This window comes from Pituophis catenifer, unplaced genomic scaffold, assembly GCF_029215685.1.
Source record: "Pituophis catenifer annectens isolate HBS135680 unplaced genomic scaffold, rPitCat1.0.hap2 SCAF_8, whole genome shotgun sequence".
NCBI classification, from domain to species: Eukaryota; Metazoa; Chordata; class Lepidosauria; order Squamata; family Colubridae; genus Pituophis; species Pituophis catenifer.
In genome coordinates this window covers 61,129,274-61,150,939 of record NW_027256888.1, presented here as the reverse complement: position 1 = coordinate 61,150,939, position 21,666 = coordinate 61,129,274, and the positions used below count along the sequence as shown (strand labels likewise).

General features: G+C 42.9%; 1 protein-coding gene and 1 long non-coding RNA gene across 5 annotated transcripts in view; one reads left to right on the top strand and one right to left on the bottom strand.

Annotated features, from left to right (window-relative positions):
- Positions 1-2,170: 2,170 nt before the first annotated feature.
- On the bottom strand, positions 2,171-8,359 carry LOC139320603 (uncharacterized). Of its 2 annotated transcripts, none has more exons than XR_011600707.1 (3): positions 8,042-8,359; positions 5,495-5,603; positions 2,171-3,005 (listed from the first exon to the last, which is right to left on the bottom strand). It is a non-coding gene; the product is annotated as an uncharacterized lncRNA (long non-coding RNA). The 2 variants fall into 2 exon arrangements; XR_011600708.1 differs by having other exon boundaries at positions 8,056-8,359.
- Positions 8,360-8,521: 162 nt separating this feature from the next.
- Positions 8,522-21,666, top strand: part of NPNT (nephronectin) — an 81,502-nt gene continuing 68,357 nt past the window's right edge. For 2 of the 3 annotated variants that reach the window (XM_070948375.1, XM_070948373.1), the window contains exon 1: positions 8,522-8,814. In XM_070948375.1, coding sequence (XP_070804476.1) covers positions 8,744-8,814 — 71 coding nt within the window. In that variant the 5' untranslated portion in view covers positions 8,522-8,743. The remainder of the gene's footprint in view (positions 8,815-21,666) is intronic. The other variant, XM_070948376.1, reaches the window with a different exon arrangement.

Sequence of the window (21,666 nt, the reverse complement as noted above, 5' to 3'; positions counted from 1 at the left end):
ACAGCCTATCCACAACAGTGATACAACATGGAAAAATGAATCAGACTCTATTGTGGATACCTCATATAATAAATATTTATTTATTTAACAATATTTTTAATCTGCCACAATCCAAATGTATTAAAGATTACAGTTAATACCAAACTAACAAATTGTAAAATACCATTCAGTTAAACTATAGTAAAGGCTAAATATCTCTTGGAACAACACTTTTTGCTTAGTTTTAGAAATGCCTGTAGTGTAGAGGCTGTCTGCACTTCCAGATTGGAGAAAAGTCGATAAAAGTGGGAAAATCTGTTACTTGATGTCTGGCTCAAAAACTTCACTATTACCTCCTTATGAAGATGACCAGACAAGGTGAGGAGATAAGATTTTGGCAAATTGCAGATTTGAATTCAATTGGATCTCTTAATAGATGTGTTATTCTTCCACAATGGAGTTGACCTATCAGGAAACTTACCCGCTACATTGTTGTAACTTCTGGGCCATCTTTAATAGTAGCTCCAAAGTGCTACTTAGTCCAAATAAGTATGTGATCAGAACTTGATTACCATCACCTATTAGAATCCTGCCCAATCATAAGTGTTTCTGGGCAAGAAACACTTTATTTTACTGTATTAAACTTATTTTTAACTGGGCAAAAACAAATCTAATTTGATATGTGAATGAGGAGCCAAAAAAGAATATTGCCAATATTACCTCCTCTTCCTATGACGACAAAACTTCCCTTATATGTTTCTATTTTACACTGATTCCTGCCTAAATAAATTTCCCTTTACTTCAGTCTGAATGGTTAGGGAGAGCCATTTGGGAGTAGAAATAAACATTTTCTCTAAAAGTAATAGTTTGGTAATCACCATCTGCTGTATATTATCAAAATAAATAGATGAAAATCAGTTTGAAGCCGCAAACTTTTCAGGGTGCCCATAAGTTATTCTACTCTAATCAAAACTATTATTGGAAGCTCTCTGAGATACTCGGCATTTGTTCATCATTGTGTATCAACAACTAGAGCTGATGCATATATTATTACATAGTTTCCCAATCTATGCTACTTGTAATTTTATCTGCTCAACTGTGGTTTCTAATTTATTCTTTAAGATTGTAATGTTCTAAATGGGGTCATGGTTTAGGGTGTATTAACAAAGCATTCCAAATTGTTTTCAAATTGGCAATCAGCTTTCATGCATTCTTTTTTTTCCTCTTCAAAAAGGTCACAACACTTTTCATGCTTTATTTTTAGCTTCTAACTTTCTTGCTGGCATAAAGTTTAGTAGTGCAAGTATGTGTTACAGAGACCGATGTGACAACCGTGCCAGTTTTATCTGATAAAGACCAAATAACAGAGTCACAGAACTGACTAGGCCTGCTAACCCAGTTACTTTAAATGCTGTATGTGTACATGCAGATTTAACTAGTTTTTAAAATTAGTTTCCCTCGGCCCCATATATCAACAGTATGGTTTAATACAGGAGTGTGAAACTCATGGACCTGGCCCATGGGGTGCTTAAAGCTTAAACGGTGAAGGACCTGCCCGTGGTGCCACTGCCAGTGAAAATGGAGCTTGGAAAGGCCATATGCAGCCCTCCTCATCTCTATTTTTGCTGGCAGAGGGTTGCAGGAGGCCATCACAGCCGAAAATGGAGTTTGGGAGTCCGTTGGACTATTTTTGCTGGCAGAGTGCTCGGGCCACCACTGGCACTCCCGACACAAGTGATGTCGAGCTGGCCATGCCAACACTACCCCGGCCCCCCAAAGTCAAACACAGCCCTGATGTAGCCCTCAATAAAATTGAGTTTGACTCCCCTGGTTTAGTATTTCATTTTATCAGATGGATTGGTAAGGGTTTTTTTTTAATTAAAAGCAGTGATTTTCAGTTTACCAACTCATTTACTCAAATTTTAAATAAAAATTACACCAAAGAATTGTAATGCAATAAGGAAAGAGGGAGGTCTGAACATTCTTCACTTACTTGCTTCTTAGATGTCCTTTATATATCAGCTTCCTAGAAGATGAATTTGTTAAGAATATTGTTGCTGAATAGACAAGTGCAGCTACTTCATTCCAATTCCAGTATTGGAAGAGATTTTTAGGTTAATCAGTACAAAAAGCTGTATAAAATTAATCTTCCAATTATTCTTCAATAATTGTGCAACAATTTATATTTGCATTTTTATGGCAGGCTGGACTGTAAATAAATGCCACAATGGCATTTATATATTTAACTCTTCAGTTCTAACATGGAATCCAAATAATTTACTAAATTAATTTTTGTATGTAACATGCATGTCCTTTAATATGCAAATAATTGCTGTGGGATAGCAAGTTATCAAAATTTCAGCAGAAAAGATGGAGAATGTAGTATTCCTTCCCTCAACCCTTATGAAAATTACTCTGCTGAAATGTGGGTTTCTACCTAGATAAAATTTCAATTGATACGAATATTTTTTTTCTTAATTCAAATGGTGCTTTTATAGAATAATTTTCATTAAGTATTTAGAAGGGGAAAGAAAGGGTTAAATCTGTTTTTTTACCCTCTGCACATGTGCAGAGAGTCACACGCACATATGACACACGCGGTACATGCACTTCCGAACCGATAGGGAAGGTAAGTAGATTTCACTCCGATCCAGAAATACCAGCCATAAATTACTCTGGAAGTCAAAAACCATCCAAGAAAAAGACAGTGACAAAAGTGGATGATGTTTGTTCAGAAGTTGAGCTTAACTTGAAGAAGGTTTAATGGAGTTTGCTAAATTTTCAGAGTAAGAAATGGCATGAATGATAGGGATTCTGTCAAAAGCAGCTGCAGGATTTGGTGCTGTCTTTTCCAAGTTCTGTCCGTGACACCATCATTGCTGCAGTTGCTCAACCCATCTCTATCTTCCTGGAAAAGACAGCTGCACCTCTTGACTTGATTTCCTGTTGTTCAAGATGTGCATAATTCTTACTTTATGTCAGTGGTCTTCCCTTTACTGATGCGAACTGCTTTGTATATCAGATAACTGAAAAGCAATAGAAAATTATAGTTAGTACAGTAATTTAAATGAATAATAGAGGAGGGAAATTGTAAGTATGGTCCAAAGATGTGCAGATATGAAATTTGCCAGCAAGATAGATTTGTTTTATCTGCGGCAATCTGGTGCCTTCAGATGTTTGAGGACTGCAATTTCAATCAACACCAGACAGTTTAAAATAGGTCTTTTAGGGATGACGAGTTTTAGAAAAGTCCTTATTTCCAAGCTAATCTGATCACAGTAGATGTTATGGGAATCTTACAGGATTGTGCAGCTATTCAGATCTAAAATAGAAAAAAATGTTTTGGAAGTGATGTCGTTATGGCTTGCTACACATTTTCCTGATATCAGGAAAGAATGTGTTTGAGTTAAAGAAATGTTAAGGAGGTGGTGGCAAAGACGTGCCTTTTTAACACTTCTTTAATGGAAACATTTTCCTGGGATGATGCAGCTATCAGACAAAATCAAAGGAAGACATAGACTCTTTAAAGAGGTGCCAGCAGGTGCAATAACTATATTCATCTTATTGGTCAAACGCCATCTAACACGTCTGCCAATTTTCTATATTTGCTACTGCATTCAGGCAGCTGAGAAAATGTAAGGATACTGTTCTGTCCCCCATCCTCACACAGACAAATGCAGTATCAAACACCCCTGCCAATAATTTATTGTATAAACAGACCAGAATTCCTGGCAGATGAGAGTTCTGGCAGCTAACTGTAAAACGCCTGCCAAGTCCAATTAGTATTCCCAAAAAGCAGGAGAGGCCTTATCTGCAGTCCGTTTCCAGAGCGACAAATTATCCACAAGAATTTAGTCCAAAATATATCTGAGCCGAAGTGCAGGATTCACGATGTGACTCTTTAGAGTTTAAACTTTTGTCCGTCACAAAGCCTGCCGAGCAATCACGCCCCCTTTTATCCCTTGTGGGGCGTGGCTCAGTGACTCAACTCAATCCCACGCCTCTTCCTTTGCTGTGCACGCTTCTCCCTCCGACGCTGCCTGGGATCAAGCCAGGATTCATCATTATCACTCTCTATCAATGGGTGCTCCAAAATGCCTTCCTCCTGGCCCATCCCAGCTGTTCCTCCTGGTCTTCGGATGGAACCTGAGGCATTGCCAGAGAGGAGGGTCCTGGAGAGGGAGGCCTTGTCAGTTCCTCCCCCTCACCTTCTGAGTCCTCTTCCTCCATGAGGACAGGCTCGGGAGTTGGAGTCACAACAGATACACTCAGGATACCGTGCACCATTGATCAACAAACTCTAGCCAGGATGATAGTTATCGCTCTAGAATAACTTATATTTTTTTATCCTGAGAATTCCAATATCCATGCTGATGTTGCTGAGAAATGGTTAGGATTTCATGGACCTGTTTAGTATCTGAATCTGCATATCCAGCAGGATGCACAGTGGATTTATGTTTGGCTATTCTGTTTGGCTAATGATCTGCTAGAGCAGGGGTGTCAAATGTAAGGCCCACGGGCCGGATCCAGCCCATGCAGTGCTTAGATCTGACCCACAAGCCACCCTGGAAACAGCAAAGACCAGCCCACGGTGCCTCTGCATCCGTGTGTGGCCCTCCCGATCTCCGTTTTTGCTGGCAGAGGGTTGCAGGAGGCCGTCCCAGCTGAAAACGAGATTGGGAGCCCGTTTTTGCTGTCAGAGCACTTGGGCCACCACAGGTGCCCCTGACACAAGTGATGTCAAGGTGGCCACAGCCACCTCAGCCCCCGAGGTCAAACACAACCCTGATTCAGCCTTCAATGAAATCGAGTTTGACACCCCTGTGCTAGAGGATCATTCTGTAACTCCAGATTAATGGGCAGATTATTCTCCGAACATATTTAGAATAGCAACTGCTATAAACCTTTGTTTAAAAATTCAAACAAATCTGTATGTAATTTTTTTGGGGGATGAAGTTGGAGAATATCCCATCTAATCAGTCTTTATTATTATCAAAATCCTGATCTGTAGAATATAATAACGGCCTAAATAGTTGGTACTATAGCATCTAAATGCCCTCCTCTCTTCAGCAGAAGTCAGTTGACATGTTGATTATCAGAGAACTGAAAACATTTAAGCAAACAAAAGAACAAACAGAGGAAATATAATGAGCAATCAGGCTGAACCATAGGGGTATTTTTAGGCCCATTTATCACTTAATTTTTAGACTGCTGCACTCTTAAGATACTTGAAATAATATCTGCAGCAGCAATTGCCATAAGGACATGCCTCTCTCCCTCCATTATGTCTGTGCAGAACAGTCTTCTGCTGTACAAAAAAAAATGCAAGTCCATCAGGATTTTGAGAGTGCCAAATTCAGAATTCAGCTCAGGAATTTTCGCTTTGCTTTGTTTCTACAAATAAAACTGATCAGATTTGCTTCAGTTTGGACTCTGCTCTTGAGACAAGTCATGCTCATATTCTTTTCATCTGAGGATAAGGACAGGATGTGTGGCAATGAAAGCTACCACTTACTTGTTCATTCCTTATTCTTCAGAGCAGAATAAAACAGCCACTTTCCAACAGACTTCATAATTAAGGCAGGTGATCAATTCTTTCCCGAGTGTGGAATGTGACCTGCATACTAAATGTAGGCAGAAACCGTTATTTAAAAAGACCTCCTTTCTTGAAAAATCTTCAAATTATAGGTTACTTAAATATTCTACTCTTGGATAAGGTATTGATAAAGTGATAGCATCACAATTCCAGATGCATCATACTCATTTCAGTAGCGTTCCTTCCAAGATAAAATAGGACACCTTTGTCATCTGGAAACATGATCTATTCTAGAGATCATAGCTGGAGGAAAGTGTACCTTCTATTGGACCTCTTGGCTGCTTTCTATCTTCCGGGCTTTCTAATGGGTTGGGCCTTGGGGACATGGTTTTGGAGGGACACCAAACTTTATTTCAGAATGTGTCCAGAAGGTGGTGCTGGAAGAATATTGTTTGACCACTAGATATTGACCTATGGAATGCTACATGGTTCTTTCAGGTCTCCTATGCTGTTTAATATCTAAGTTTATCCATTTTGGAGAAATGGTATCAGGATGCCAATGACAATTCTATCCTTCTACCTACTTTTTAACTCCAAAAGAACAATCATACCCTTGAATGCTGTCTCAATGATGGGCTGCCAAAATAAAATGCAAACAACGAGGTGCTAAACTTGGGATCAAAGTGAAGCTTGTTCTGGGTGGGAATGCATCTCCCCATAAAAAGCAGGCTCACAGTTTGGGATTGCTCTTTGATCTCCAGCTGACTCTGGATTTGTAAGTGCCAGCTTTGCCAAGGAACACATTTGCACAATTATAGTCAGTGCATCAAGTGCAATACTCCCTGAGCTGCTTTGACACAACACTGATCAATGTCTCAGTTACAACCCATCTTGATTAATGCGAAGCTCCTTTTGTAGGTTACCCTTTAAAGTGATTGGAAATTACAACTGAAATACAACCCGAACAAGCAAGTCTGAGCAGAATCCATAATGTGGATTCTGTGGTCAAGCTACTATAATATGGATCCTGTGGTGCATGATCTGGACTAATGCCCATTACTTATAGGGCACAATTTAAGGTCTTCGTATGGACCTTTAAAGCTCTAAGTAGCTTAGGACCTCATTAGTTTATGTCCTGCTTACAGAAATCTGCTGGAATTCTTCTGAAGATGCCTTCTCACCCTGCTTGAACCTTTGCTGTAGACCTGTGGGAAAGAATCTCCTGCTGCTCTGAACTTATGGAATGTACTCCCTATTGAGCTAGCTTGACTCCTACACTCAAAACTTTTAGGAAGATAGCCCAAAGCACCTCTTCAGCAAGCTTTTCATTGTTAATTGTTTTAACGATTGGATTGTGTTATATTTATTTACACTTCTAGTTTTTACATCATGGTAAGACATCCAGAGAGTCAGTTTGGTGTAGTAGTGGTTAAAAGCATCAGACTAGAAACTTGGACACCCTGAGTTATTTTTACAGCCAGATGACTTTTCGCCACTCACATTTTCTCAGCCCTAGGAAGCAGGCAATGTCAAATCACTTCCTAAATCTTGATCTTGACAGGAAAACCCGCAGAGACTAATTCAGCCTAACCCTAACCAGGAGTCAGAAACTGACAGGAAAGAAATGGGGAGGGAGGGGGAGGGATCATCTGAAGTGTTGGGATGTACATGAAATAAAATGTGATTGTTACCCATTATTTGCTTCCCATTATATTTTAGCTTAACAGGGATGCAGTGGCTCAGTGGCCAAGACGCTGAGCTTGTCGATCAAAAGGTTGGCAGTTCAGCGGTTCGAATCCTACTTGTCCCACCTTCTGCCAACCTAGCAGTTCGAAAGCACGTACTGTTAGGATATGGTTTGAGCCTAACTATGTTGTCCAGGCAATATAAGTGTACTGTTACTTTATCTGTATATGTATTATGTGGCTTTAATGCTGAGTCATGCTGTAATCACATAATTACTGGTTGTAAGAATATTTAAGCAAGGTACTGCAACGTGTTCAGTTGCTGCTATGATATGCTGTTGAGAGGTTGCTGCTATGATGCTGCTGTTGATGATGAAGCTGATATGATAAGCTATCATTGAGAGGAGGTGCTATCTGTAATTATCATTGGATGGATCTGCAACCATCGTGGTTTGTGAACCAGAGTGAGTTTGTTATTCTAACCAACTACTGTTTGTTGGGTAAGAAGATTCTGTAACTACTGGACTGATTTACTGGCAAAGACTTGGAATTTGTTTAGAGACTATGAAACTGTTTTTCCACTATAAAGTAAGCTTTTAATAAACCAGTTTGCTTATCTCTTATTCATTGCTCTCAGCAACATTTCTCTGTGCAATCTACTCTGCTGGTTGGTAACACAACAACAATAACCTTAACACGTACAACAAATGCAAGTAGAAAAATAGGGATCACTTGGTGGGAAGGTAACAGCGCTCCGTGTGCGTTTAGTCATGCCGGCCACATGACCACCGCCCCCTAGAGTCGGGAACGACTAGCACATATGTGCGAGGGGAACCTTTACCTTTTATATTTTACCTTACTTCACGCTCCTCCATCAAGTGTAACGGGGCTGATCCCCTCCCCCTCCCCAAAGAAACAGATCCCGACACGGGCAATTGAAATCTCCATCAAAGGTGACCTTCCTTCAGGACATCCACCAGTAAACACGATCCGCGGCCCCGCGCTTTTGCTCCCCTATTCCGCTGGTTTCCAAGAAAGCCGTCTGAAACGGTCGCTCTCTCTTCCCCAGCGCTGGGATCGGCCAAAGGGTCTCCGCCGCGTTTCTCCCACGCTACCCCGAAGGGCGAGCCGAGACGCGCACGCCTGCGCCCCAGACTCTTCCCGGCGGCGGGCGGCGTGACCGCCTCCGAGCTGGAGGGGAGGGGAGGGGAGCGCCAGGCAGGGACGCGCGGGGGGGGGGAGGGCAGTGAGGGCGGGAGAGACTCCCTCCTGCCGCTTGCCTCGTTGCCGACCTCTTCTCTTCGCCTCCTGTGAGGACTCGGATTAGCTGCAGCCGGGCGCCCCCGGAGGCCCCAGCTGGCGTTCAGTTCCCGGCGCGTTGGGCTGAGTTGAGGGCGCCTCCCTTCCCCTCCTGCATCTCTTCCCAACCTGCCGTTGCCGCCGGTGGTCGAGAGACCCAGGGCTGTTCTCCCTCTCCCTCTTCTTTTCTTTCTTTTTTCTTTTTTCCCCCTCTGTCTGTGTCTGTCTGTCTTCCCTTCTCGCCATGGATTTCTCCTTGAGGGTCCTCGTTTTATCCTGGCTTTACCTGGAGACTTTAGGGGACTTCGACGGAAGGTGAGTCGGTCGGTTTCCTGGAAGGAAAAGGTTGTGGGTGGGTGGGTGGGTGGGGTGGAAACGAAAGAAAGGACGGCAACCCGAAGCCCCCGTTTCTTTTCCGAGCTGGGGGAGAAGGAGAAATTGTCCAATTTGCTAAGGGAAGGAAACAGTTCACAACCTTTGACGCGGCTCTTCTGTTTTTCCCCTCACTAACATCTAAGAGTGGCTCAGGCGGTTGCAGAAAACCTGTTGGTGGTGGAATCAGACTTGCACTCCGTTTTCTTTGCACGGGGATCAGATAGACGCTCCGTTCAAAATCGAGCACTTTGCACAAAACACAACGGTGAAAAGTTTTCCCTTACTGGAGGAAGCAGAGCTGGGACGTATCAGTAGCCGAGGCACCTGCAGTTAGAAGTTTACAAGACCATAATAATAACCCTAAATAGATAAAGGAAACGGGGTTTTATTTTTGTGCTCCTTTCTTTTGTAATAAAAAAGCATAGCCTTTAGGTGCAGGAAACAGTTCATATGCCTAAAAGACTTGTGACATAATGATTGGCACCTTACTTCCATATAGTAGTCCATACACCTCTTTAAAGTTCTAGGAAGACTCCAGTTTGTTATTTAGCATTTTTGGTTTGGTTTCGTTTTCCACTATTTTAAGGCTATTCCCCCTCTGGAAATCATAAACCTTGAATTGTCACAAGGATTCCAGCAATCCTTTGAAGTTGGTCAGTTTCAAATTCCTAACACAGGGGAAAAGCCACTTTGTGAATGGGAAACTAATTCAACGCCAGGTTTTCTGGTTCCTAGCTTGGTCTCTAAACTGCTGCACTGCACTGCACTGATTCTCATTGAGGAGGAAACCATCTGAAACTAGAAAGGCTTACAGCTGGCACCTTGGCATTTATTTGAAAGTCATTTCATTCCTTCCAATGGAACTTCTCTCTAATTAAATGTGAACAGCCCTGAGTCCTAATCTGAACTGATTTTTTTCTTGACACAGGTAACTGTAATAGTCCTAAACAGATCATTGGACAGTTGGATTATTTTAAATGTCTAAACTGACTGATAGGAACTCTCTGTTATTAGGTGAAGATGTCAGGGCTTAAGTCTACAATCTTCTGTAAATAACCTATCAAGCTTAGTCTCTTACTTTAAACATCCTTGCTAGTAACAGAAACCAACAGTACAGTAGATTTTTGATAGGGTTGGGAGTTTTGCACATTAGCATAGATGGAAAGAATTCTGATCTGCATTTGAATGTGCAGGAAGAATACTAGCAAGAAAAATTGTTCTACTTTAATTGGTAGGCTACTGAGAGCTGTGTTACTACATCTGTAGGGATGGTAAATATAACATGATTATATTCTAGGGATATTAATCATATTCTGTTGCTTGTACTTTGTGAAAATAACATGTTCACAAAAGATAAACATGGAAGAAAGAGCTTTAAAACAAAATTCTTTAATTGCTGAAGTAGTGATTTCCCCGCTGTTCATGTATAATTATATGGATTGTCATACCAAGTAACTGCAGACTCCAGAACTCTTATGTTTAAGCATCCGTGTAACTTCAGTGTTTGGGGGGGTGACATGAGATAAGAATGGCTATCTACTATCAATTATGCAGTTGACAGTAAACCAAGGACTATTTATAATCTTGTAAAACTTTTAATTTCTTGTTATATCTGTTATGTTTTCTAGGAATGCTTAGATATCTCTAAACACATATGTAAAATAAACATTAATCAGACAAACTGTAACATTAAGGGCACAATTATATTCCACCGTTCAATACAAATATTTCAGTTGTGTAAAGATGCATGATAGGCAAGCCTTGACAGGTTTAGGCAGTCCAGGTTTCTTTTGAAAAACATTGCTTAGTTGCAGCAACCCTTCTGTAACTGATAGACCTATTAGATATATTATCTTTGTGCAATTGTTGAATAGATCATAAGTACAGTACTTTGACCTCATTTATCAAGTCATTTTCATTGGAGCACCGAATAATAGATACAGAGCTGTTTTTTAACTAGGTATCGCAATGCAAACAGTCAGGAGGAACAACTCTAAATGGGATCCTGCACATGGGAAGTGTTTATTTCTCCCTGTGATTTGAAGCCATGAAAAGAATGCACACCTGCTCTGTTTATTGACTGGAACTGATATAAGTCTCCAGACTTACTTGGTTTTAGTAATTCATGGAGACATTTAGGAATGGTGAGGAATAACAGACCTTATGGCTATACCGGTAGGCATATCTCATTGTAAAAAGCAAATCCTTCTTTAATATTATACTAGCTCTTTGGTCTCTGGGTATGGAGTGCATGTGCATCCCCACTTGCGTGAGCCAGAGGGCAAGTACATGCGCGCACACTCCATTTGCATGAGTAGCAAGCACGCTCCATTCGCGTGAGCAGTGTGTGTGTATGCCCACCGCTGGTGCAAATGGACCCATGTGCGTGTGTGCGCTTGCTCGCCACTTGTTCGGAATCATCCCCTCTCCCCTTCCCCCGCTGGTCCCCAAAACCGGAAAGGTTGGAGAATTCTGCTCTAGACTATGCTGAAGAAATGGGCCTGTCTTTGATCTGTCTGTCTAAGCCAGGGGTATCAAACATGCGGCATCACATTGTTGTCACATGATGTATCGCAAGTTTTTTCCCCTTTGCTAAATTGGGGGTGGACATGGCCAGTACATGATGCATCCGGCCCACGGGCAACAAGTTTTTCACTCCTGGTCTATGCCAGGGATCACCAACCTTTCAAACCTCAGGGACCGCTAAATTCATAATTTTAAATCCCGTGGACCACTAATATGATCTGCCTAATGACCAGCTGGGTGGGCATGGCAAGATGGTCTCGTGACTGGGTGGACGTGGCCAACTCGATGTCACTCACGTTGAGGGATGCCTTGCCAGCCTCTACTCACTACTCCTTGCCTGTCCACCCGGGCTCCTTAGGACCCCAACAGGAAGCAGTTGCTGGAGCTAAACAGCCACCATGAGAAAGAGTTGGCAAAACAGCTCAGTTCAAATTGGATCTGACCGAGAAGGAGGCTCAGCAGAAGCACCTCACTGAGGACTACGAGCATAGGCTTTCAAGCAGAGGGAAGACCTGCGGGAGTGCAAGGCCAGGTACTGGCGTCTGGAGGCTCGGTGGGCTGAGATGATCAGCCAGCTCCAGGCCATGATGCAGTCCCACTTGAACAAGGCCCTCCGGCTCCTTTCCACCAGTGGCGCCTCCCCCCAGCCTTCACCCAAAGCCCCGCACCAGGAGGCTGAAGCAGATCCCAAGTCGGAATTTCTGCCCCCCCCCCGACCTGCACAAAAAGACCCCAAAGGGGGAGACTCTCTGCAGCAACACAAACGTTCATTGCAGATATCTGTCCCAGGGGCCATAGTTTGAGGACCCTTGATTTAGTGCAATATAAAAAATGCAAATAATTTTTCTGGGAACCACCAAAATTTTCTCGTGGACCACCAATGGTCCACGGACCACCAGTTGGTGACTGCTGGTCTAAACTATTATATTTCCTCAAGGAGAATTCAGATGGATTCAGTTAAAGATGAATTTAGTCTATTTTGGAAATCTCCCATCCTTTACAGATACATAATCCTTTACAGGTAGTCCTCAACTTACAACAGTTCGTTTAATGACTGTTTGAAGTTAAAACATCACTGAAAAATGTGGTTTATCACCGTTTTTCACACTTACAACCATTGTAGCCTCTCCATGGTCATGTGATCAAAATCCAGACACTTGGCAACTGGCTGATATTTATGATGGTGTCAGTGTCCCAGGGTCATGTGATCCCTTTTTTTGATCATCTGATAAGCAAAGTCAATAGGGAAGCCAAATTTATTTAAAAACAGTGTTACTAACTTAACAACTGCAGTAATTCATTTAATAAATGTAGAAAGAGGTCATAAAATGAGGCAAAATTCACTTAGTAATAGAAAGTTTGGGGTCAATTGTGGTCGTAAGTCGAGGACGACCTGTAATGGACTTAGTCATTTTTTTAATCTTACATTTTTGGCAGATTTTCTGCCAAAACGCACTGCTTGTGTGTTTTACTAAGAAAGGTGAGCTTTTGTCTATTCAAATGAACATTCACTTCTCAATATACCTTTCATTATCTAGATCCCTTATGTCTCTCTATAGCTTAGTTTGATACCTCTGATTTTGCTTTGAGTGCTGTGCTTTTATAATCTGATTAAAAGTTTAATGAGAGCTTGCTGTACATTTTTCTTCCCAAATCTTTTTCTGCCAAGCAAACTGAAGTTTCTTTTAAAAAGAAGCCTTTGGCTCCCAGGGATAATTTCCAACACTGGAATTGCTATCATATCTGAAGGCACAACACATTCTATTGAGATTTAAATTGATCATAAGAACCTGATACATTTACAAACTTCTCACAGACACACACACACACACGCACACACACATAAATATATAAATAAATAAAAGCAGATTAGGGGAACACAATTTTTTCCCATTCTATGTTGTTGTTAGTTGCGAAGTCGTGTCCGACCCATCGCGACCCCATGGACAACATTCCTCCAGGCCTGTCCTCTACCATCCTCTGGAGTCCATTTAAGATCTACCAAGTAAACTCTACGCCTACTGCTTCAGTGACTCCATCCAGCCACCTCGTTCTCTGTCGCCCCTTTCTTCTTTTGCCCTCAATCTTTCCCAGCATTAGGCTCTTCTCCAGTGAGCCCTTCCTTCTCATTAGGTGGCCAAAGTATTTGAGTTTCACCTTCAGGATCTGGCCTAATAATAATAATAATAATAATAATAATAATAATAATAATAATAATAATAATAATAATAATAATAATAATAATTTTATTTCTATACCGCCCTTCTCCCGAAGGACTCAGGGCGGTGTACAGCCAATTTAAAAACACAAGACACAACAATAATTAAAAATTAAAATAATTAAATAGATTTGGCCGATTTAAAACCCTAAAAATTAAAATATCCCAATTTAAAATTATTATTATTATTATTCCCTCTGTGGGAACGGACTGGTCGGTGGGAAGCTATTGGTGGCAGAAGACGGTCTCGAAGATACTCGGGTCCTATGCCATGGAGCGCTTTAAAGGTGGTAACCAACACCTTGAATCGCACCCGGAAGACCACTGGGAGCCAGTGCAGCTCGCGCAGGAGGGGCGTCACACGGGCACAACGAGTTGCGCCCATAACCACCCGCGCGGCCGCATTCTGGACCAGCTGGAGCCTCTGAGTGCTCTTCAAGGGTGCCCCATGTATAGAGCATTACAATAGTCCAGCCGGGAGGTGACAAGGGCATGAGTGACCATGCGCAAGGCGTCCCGGTCCAGAAAGGGCTGCAACTGGCGGATCAGGTGAACCTGATAAAAGGCCCCCCTGGCCACGGCCGTCATATGCTCTTCTAAAGACAGCCGTGCGTCCAGGAGGACACCCAGATTGCGAGCTCTCTCTGTGGGGGGCAAAGATTCACCCCCAATAGTCAGCGATAGCACCTGCTGACTATATCGGGACGCCGGTAGCCACAGCCACTCGGTCTTGGATGGGTTGAGTCTGAGCCTGTTCCTCCCCATCCAGACCCGCATGGCCTCCAGGCAGCGAGACATCACATCAAGGGCATCGTTGGGGTGGTCTGGGGTGGAGATGTACAGCTGAGTATCATCAACGTACAGGTGACACTTCACCCCAAAACCACGGATGATCTCACCCAGCGGCTTCACATAAATGTTGAACAGAAGAGGCGAGAGGACCGACCCTTGTGGCACTCCCCATGTGAGATGCCTCGAGGTCGACCTCTGCCCCCCTGCCAACACAAACTGCGAGCGGCTGGAGAGGAAGGAAGAGAACCACCTCAAAACGGTGCCCCCTACTCCTAACGCCTTCAACCGCTGCAGCATGATACCATGGTCGATGGTATCAAAAGCCGCTGAGAGATCTAATAGGACTAGGACAGAGGAGCAACCCCTGTCCCGGGCCCTCCAGAGATCATCCACCAACGCGACCAATGCCGTTTCTGTGCTGTGCCCCTGCCTGAAGCCCGACTGGTACGGGTCTAGATAGATAGCTTCATCCAGGTGCCTGGGCAGTTGTCGTGCCACCACACTCTCAACAACCTTCGCCACAAAATGAAGGTTGGAGACAGGACGGTAGTTAACTAATTCAGCCGGGTCCAGGAAAGGCTTCTTGAGGAGGGGCCTCACCACCGCCTCTTTCAAGGCGGCAGGAAAGGCACCCTCACTCAGAGAAGCAGTTATAATCCCCTGGAGCCAGCCTCGTGTAACCTCCTGGGAGGCCAGTACCAACCAGGAGGGACACGGGTCCAATAAACATGTGGCGGCACTAATCCTACCCAGAACCCTGTCCACATCCTCGGGAGCCACAGGGTCAAACTCCTCCCAGATAATATTCTCAAGACCTACCCTCGTCTCCTCCCCCGGACTCACCCAGTCGGAGTCCAAGCCTTCCTGAATCCGAGCGACTTTATCGTGCAGGAATTGCACAAAATCTTCAGCTCGACCCTGCAAGGGATCCTCCCGCACTCCCCCCCGAAGAAGGGAGTGGGTCACCCTAAACAGGGCGGCTGGGCGGTTCTCTGCAGATGCGATAAGAGTGGAAAAATGGTTAGATTTCGCTGCCTTTATTGCCACTAGGTAGGTCTTGATATAAGACCTCACCTGTGTCCGGTCGGAATCAGAATGACTAGTCCTCCAAATGCTCTCTAGGTGTCTTTTCCGACGTTTCATCTCTCTCAGCTCCTCAGAGAACCAAGGAGCCAATTGAGATCGGCATTGGGTCAGAGGCCGCAAAGGCACAACACAATCCAAAGCTCCGGCGGCCACACTCTCCCAGGCTCTTCAGTCGAGTCGTGTGTCAGAGTCTCAGGAAACGGCCCAAGCTCCGTCAGGAACCTTTCTGGATCCATCAGGCACCTGGGACGGAACCATTTAGTCGGTTCCGTCTCCCTGCAGCAGGGGGAAGCGGTAGGAAAGTCCAAGTGAAGGAGCAAATGATCTGTCCATGACAAGGGTTTAATGTCTAAGTCCCCTCTACCAAGATCATTCAACCACTGACCAGAGATGAAAATCAAGTCCAGAGTGTGTCCTCCTATGTGAGTGGGGCCTTGAACTAACTGGGTCAGGTCCATGGCAGTCAGGGTTGATCTCCTCTAGGACTGACTGGTTTGATCACCTTGCAGTCCAAGGGACTCGCAGGAGTCTTCTCCAGCACCATAGTTCAAAGGCCTCAATTCTTTGACACTCAGCCTTCCTTATGGTCCAACTCAGTGGTGAAATCCAATTTTTTTTACTACCGGTTCTGTGGGCGTGGCTTGGTGGGCGTGGTGTGGCTTGGTTGGCATGGCAAGGGAGGGATATTGCAAAATCCCCATTCCCTCCCCACTCCTGAGGGAAGGATATTGCAAAATCTCCATTCCCACCCCACTCTGGGGCCAGCCAGAAGTGGTATTTGCCGGTTCTCTGAACTACTCAAAATTTCTGCTACCGGTTCTCCAGAACCTGCTGGATTTCACCCCTGGTCCAACTTTCACATCCATACATTGCAACTGGGAAAACCATAGTCTTGACTATACGCACTTTTGTTGGCAGGGTGATGTCTCTGCTTTCCCATTCTATATGTATCTCTTATATACCTACCTTGCAAAACAAGTGGTCTGATCTTCTGCCACATAATTATTTATTAACCCCAAAGTCCTCTTACCATATCCATTTGGTTCCTAAAAATGTAATTTCCCTCCTTCTATCTAGCATCTTCCCTGCCCTATGTGAGTGACTTGGAGGATGATGGAAGATGCCTTCCCTAACTGACCTCATGCATAATTGCACAATAGCAGGAACCACGAATGCATGTAGGCTCAAATAGATGACTTTAAGGGGGCCTCTGTCATCTCCTGTTTTCTTCCAAGTGGGGTGAATTGCTTCACAATGATCAGTAATACATTCTTCTTCCTTGAGAGAAGAAATCTTGTTGCTCTGGACATTTCATTCTATTTAAAATAATTTATCTTCTTTTCTATGGCTCTGTGGCTTTTTCTGGCTTCTTGGAATAGCATGTATGAAAGTCAACATTTCTTTTTGTTAACCTTGTCAACTTGCCAAATCTCTTACCAGAAGCTGTCTGCACTGTTTGTCTCTTTCAGGGGCCTTGAGACACCATTTCATTGGCTTTTATTATTGACTGACCTTATGTCAAGGATCTGGATGCCATTCTAGTGGTATTTTATTTTCCCTCCACAATGGCCCGTTTCATTTCCTGTTAGAGCCTTTCCTCTGCTCGGGAAAGAGATTATCGGCTCATTCAAGCAGATTTTCCAGAACCACATGTTATGAATTCATTTAATTTCTGATAAAAGCCAACAGTTCGTTTTGTTTCATCTGTTGGATGTACAGTTCCAACTATCTTCTGCCTGTCACCTATATTTAGATGATGAAACGGAATTCCTCCATTGCTGTCTTAACCACCAGCAAGATCATTGGACTGATATTTTGCCTGGGACTGGTTCTCATTTAATAGATCAGTTTATGTCTCAACACTAGTTTGCCATTTTAGATCATACACAGTTACTGTCCATGACTGTTGCTTGTCCCCTTTCCCTGAGAGCTTCTATTTTGTCCAGAGTAGCAGACAGATCAACATCTCCTCAAGGGTCAGTTGTATCAAGCCAAGATCACTAACAAATGTTCTGATAACTGACATCACCTGCATTGCTGAAGTCTCTCCCTTGTCTAGTAAGGGAGAGACTTAACAGAGATTTCTCTCTGTCATATGACCATTCATGTGACACCTTTCCTGTTCCAGTCCTGCAGCCTTTTATCAGCAACTTCAAGCTGCACTGAACATACATCTGTTTGCTGCCATTTGAGCTTTGGAACCTCAGCCTTCTATATCATTGTTCTATTGTGCTTATTCCATCTTTGCAACTAGGAATGAAGAATTCAAGGTGGACGTTTTTTCAGATCCCTGATGCATGAGAAGAGTTCTGTAATACTTGATCCATTGGAAAGGATACATAGAAGAGAGATATCCTGGGAAATAGCCAAGGATTGCTTCCTTTGACATTCCTTTGATTTAGTGTAATTTGGTGCAGTACTTAAGGCATCATACTAGAAACCAGGAGACTTTGAGTTCTAGTCCAGAGGTGGTATTCAGCCAGTTCGGGCAAACCGGTGGGCCCACCCGCCCCGTCATAATGCTGTCCTATTTAGCCACATTTTCAAGGTCGGGGACATGCGCAGAAGGCACATACGCAAGCAAAGCACATGCGTGGAAGGCTGGGCGCATACGCGGAAGGCACGTGCATGCGAAGTGAGCATGTGCGCATGGAGCGAACCAATGGCAAGAATATGTGAAACCCACCGCTGTTCTAATCCCACCTTAGCAATGAACACTGACTGTTTGACTTTGGCCTAGTCACAAACTCTCAGTGCAAGGCTGTTGTGGGGAAAATAAGAGTAGAAAGGAGTATTAGGCATTTAAATTAAGTTATCAAAATAATAATCAATACATTGCCCTCACCAGTTCAGACCTAATTGATTATATCCTTCACCTTTGGTGCATTCCAGCAGCTTTGATTTTGAGATAGAAGAGGGCTGATTTTGGGACGGGGAAGATATAATTATGCTGATTAACCCCCTTATAACAGAGGGATGAATTCAGGAATAGACAAGTGCCTGACAAGAGGGTGCAAGAGTGAATGCGTGTGTGGGGGAAATTCTTTCCAGAAGAAGTAATGGACATTCCCCTTTCTCCAGAGATCTCAGGGAGGGGAAGCTTGAAAGAGTTGACAGAGCAAAAGGGAGAGAATCCAATCCATCGTTTATTTATTATTAGAATCATTTCCACTCCACTTAAAAAAAGGAGTTGGAGATTGATTCTTTCAGAGATCCTTGGCCAGGAGTGGGGGAAGAGTTCAGAAGGTTAACGGTGGGAGAGGCTTTATCTGGTCTAGTTGACAAAAAAATGGAAATGAAAGGAGTAATATAATTCCTTCTTCATAGCTCCCCACATAGCAGAGTGGGGAGGAGAAGGGACATGTTCCTAAAAAGGCAAATGGAAAAGGCCCAGGATTTAAATCCGCCTATTAAAAGGGGGTGTGATGGCTCATCAGTTAAAGACACTGAGCTTGTCAGCTGAAAAGCTGACAACCTGGGTTTGAGACCTGAGCACTGCCCAATGGGATGAGCTCCCATTCCTGCCCCAGCTCCTGCCCACATAGCAGTTCAAAAGCAGGCAAATGCGAGTAGATAAATAGATACCACTTCGGTGGGAAGGTAACAGCATTCTGTGCACCTCGGCATATGGACATGCTGGCCACATGAACACGAAAGTGTCTTCGGACAACTCTCACTTCCTTGTCCAAGAGATGGGCATTGCCCCCTAGAGTCGGATACAATTGGACAGAGGATACCTTTACCTTTATTAATATATATTACATGGGAAGATATTGGGATGCTGTTACACAAAGAATTCGTTTGTTTATATGGCTTTCCAATTTTTAATACACTTACTGGTTGAACCTTCTGTATCAGACTCCTTCAACATTCTGACAATTTAAATGCCACCTTTGGATGAGCATCAAATTTATGCCTCTGGCTCTTGGTTTTGACAGCTATAAGATGCTCATCCAGAAATCTGTTTGCCGATATAGGTTAAATGGACAATTATGAATCTTTTCTGTTGCCTCTGATTTCAAACAAGCAGTTTATTAAAGATTCTATGATGGTTCAGGAAAAAGAAAAGTGAGGACTATGAGAATGCAAAGCATCTGGAAGGTGCTAAATTGCTGCCATCAGATCTTTATTGTGTGTATAACACACACACACACACACACACACACACACACACAAACACACGTAGATTGCAGAAATATTACAGGAAGAACCATTTAAATGTCTTGTCTTTGTAATCCCTATTGCTGCTATCAAGTAGGTCTATCAAATAGTAAAAAAAACCTCAATGCTGAATAAGTCACAAGTTAATGATTTGAGCACAAAGTTGATGAAATAGCATGCTGACAAGTTTGCAGCTCAAGTTTAAACATGAATGCAGATAAATGAAATCTGAAAGCGAGGGCTGAAAAGCAGGAATGTGCATGTAATTGCTACAGTTATAATGTGTCAAAATTTGATGAAAAATGTTGATGCAAATTAGGGAATAAGTCATGCAGACTAGAAGAAAATATGCTGGATGGGATCTTAGTTTAAAGTTTACCCTTTATCTATCCTTTTCACCATTTGTTGAATAATCGCTATTTATTCCATGGAGTCAATTGATTTGCTCACGTAAAGCACACTTTACTATTAATTTATAGTGTGTTGGGCTTTAACAAGAGAGGTGTGCCAACTTTGAATAGCATTAGCAATAATCAAAGAGATATTGCTATAGCTAATCAAAGGAACAACACATCATCGTAAAGTATTTGTAGCTGCTCCAACTTTATCCCTTTACTGAGATACAGTGCCTTCATCTTGAATATGTATTGCCGCTGTAACTTTTAGCATGTTGGAAGAAACGTTTTCTAGCTCAACTCCATAGATAGAACGTCTGATCTTATCTTTGGCGTGTTGTATGTCCAATATATAATTAGAATGCAGGATGGTACACAGAATGTTGACCTTATCCTAGTTTTAGATCTGGGGAATTGCCTAGAAATCAATATCTTCCAGCTGATCTTTCTGTAATATCAATATCTTCCTGTTGATTTTGTGGTGAATAGCTAGAAGTGAAGGCTGATTACCTTGAAGAATTTACATGCAACTTGAGTTTTAAGACCCCTTATCAAACTTTGGCTTATGTAGTTAAGTTATCTTTACAAAAAAGCATCATAAAGATTTGATTCCCATAGTAAGCCTACATGGCATTGGATATGTTGAGCTAATAAGAGATGGAAGGAAAGAGAAACTACAAAAAAAAAAAAAAAATTAGCCTAAGAAGGAAAAATAATTTCCCAGACCATTTGAAGATGGAATGAAACAGTAGTTCAAAAACATATGAAAACTTTATGACAGATGGTTTAAAGATGGCTTATCAAGATAACAAGAAGAGTAAAAACATGCTTTCCAAATAATGATAAAATCTGGAAGCTTAAAAATATTATTTAATAAATGACAGCTGAATGTCTGAACCAGTTCCAATTAAAAATACAGCATTTGGGATGCAATGAAATAGTTTGAAAGTTCTGTCTATTGAATTAACATCTGCAATAACCAACATATACTATATATGTACTGTTACTTGATGTTGCAGTTATCCAGTAGAGCAGTGTGCCTCAGCCATGGCAACTTTAAGCGGCATGGATGTCAACTCCCAGAATTCCCCAGAGCTGACAGGAGAATTCTGGGAGTTAAAGTCCATGCCTCTTAAAGTTGTCAAGATATAAGGCTGTGATGGCGAACCTATGGCACGCATGCCACAGGTTACACGCAGCGCCCTCTCTGTGGGCACGTGAGCCATTGCCCCAGTTCAGCTTTGCATGTGTGCGCACACCTCCCACTGGCCAACTGGTCATCAGGTCTGTGCCACGCATGCGCGTGGGGGATGGGGTGTGTGCCGGGTGGCCGTGTACACAAGCACGGGGGGCAGGGGGCATGTGGGGGGCTGCATGCATGGTGGGGGAGCATGCGGGGGGCCATGCACGCATTGCATTTTGGGGGTTTGTGTGCATGTGCACTCAGTCCGAAAAAGGTTAGCCATCACAACAGCAAGATATCTCTTCTGCAAGAAGAAAAACTCACAAAAATAGAATAAGGACACAGAAATGCAGTGATTTGTTTCTTTCTAAAAAAAACCTGGGCAAAAATATTGGTGTAATGTAATTGAACAAAAGATCTGCAGTGCACTC